This window comes from Mastomys coucha, unplaced genomic scaffold, assembly GCF_008632895.1.
Source record: "Mastomys coucha isolate ucsf_1 unplaced genomic scaffold, UCSF_Mcou_1 pScaffold14, whole genome shotgun sequence".
In the NCBI taxonomy this organism is placed as follows: Eukaryota; Metazoa; Chordata; class Mammalia; order Rodentia; family Muridae; genus Mastomys; species Mastomys coucha.
Genome location: NW_022196896.1, coordinates 71,825,887 through 71,827,101, shown reverse-complemented (window position 1 = coordinate 71,827,101; position 1,215 = coordinate 71,825,887). Strand labels below are relative to the sequence as shown.

Here is a 1,215-nt window from a genome sequence, read left to right as displayed (position 1 = left end):
AAAAAAAAAAAAATCAAAAATTAAACTCAGCATTTCCTCTTTTTCCTGGGAAGTTTCTATGTTCTATCAAGAAAATTTATTTCAGTCAACTGTATAATGCATTAGACAGGACACCCAAATTATAACTTAAACAAACCTGCAGACTCTTCTTGTGATTTACACATATTTTCACCCAATACTGCTAAGCCTTATAAATAGTTTAGTGGATCTTTTGTACCAATGCACATAGAAATCAAGCAGCTAACTAAAATAAACTGCCAGATATAAAAGGACAGTTCCTCACTGCCCCACAGTTGTGTTTACTTCCAACAGTCACCTAAAGCTCTGTCTTCTATTCAAGGAAATATATATGGACAGAAAATTAACCTGTAATTTTATTACAGGGTTAATAAAATTATGGGCCACTGGGCCCTAATTAATGAATGGGCCTGAGCCCACTCTTTTCTTCACTGTCAAGATCCTGATTGAACTGCCATGGTACTGGGGTTCCTAATTAATAATTTCTACCAAATCTATTAAGTTTTAAAATAATCACTTGTTAATTTGTATCTTCTCCTAAGAACAGTGAGTGGTTTGGGTCATGACTAATCTTTTACAGTGACTGCCTAAAACTATCAGAAAACACAGATATTTACAATTCATAACAAAATTACAGTTATAATTTTATGGTTGGGAGTCACCACAACAAGAGGAAGTATATTAAAGGATAACAGTATTGGGAAGGTGGATAACCATTACTTTTAGAACATTAGACAACAAAGCAGCATTCTTCATTTATTTATGATTCACTTAAGCCACAAATACAAATGCTTCTGCTTACTGCCATCTTAGTACTTACCCGTGTTCTCTGGAAATACAGGCTCAATGCCAACACCGTGATCTGAAGGAGCAGCCACCTGAACAGGATCTCGGAGGTAGATACCACGGTTATTTCCAACAGTAACTGTAAAACCTAATCTGTTAGCAAATGATGTATTTTGAATGAGGTAGTCATAAGCTTTGTCAACCTAAAAGAATATAAAGGGTAACATGTAAATGGCTAGGGAAAGAAAATATTTTATTACAAATTATACATCAATTAAGTTTCAGCTATAGCAAAGCTAATTTCTAGTTTATTTCTCTAAAATAAATCAAAACCACAGTTAGGATAGCAAACCAGGTGGGCAGCCCATGCCTTTAATCCCAGCATATGGGAGACAGGGAGATCTCTCTGTT

At 34.9% G+C, this 1,215-nt stretch overlaps 1 protein-coding gene across 1 annotated transcript in view; it reads right to left on the bottom strand.

Moving 5' to 3' along the window:
- Positions 1 to 1,215, bottom strand: part of Tpp2 (tripeptidyl peptidase 2) — a 69,877-nt gene that overhangs the window by 32,664 nt on the left and 35,998 nt on the right. Inside the window, exon 13 of the mRNA XM_031368971.1 lies at positions 839 to 1,007. Within this exon, the coding sequence (XP_031224831.1) occupies positions 839 to 1,007 (169 nt within the window). The remainder of the gene's footprint in view (positions 1 to 838; positions 1,008 to 1,215) is intronic.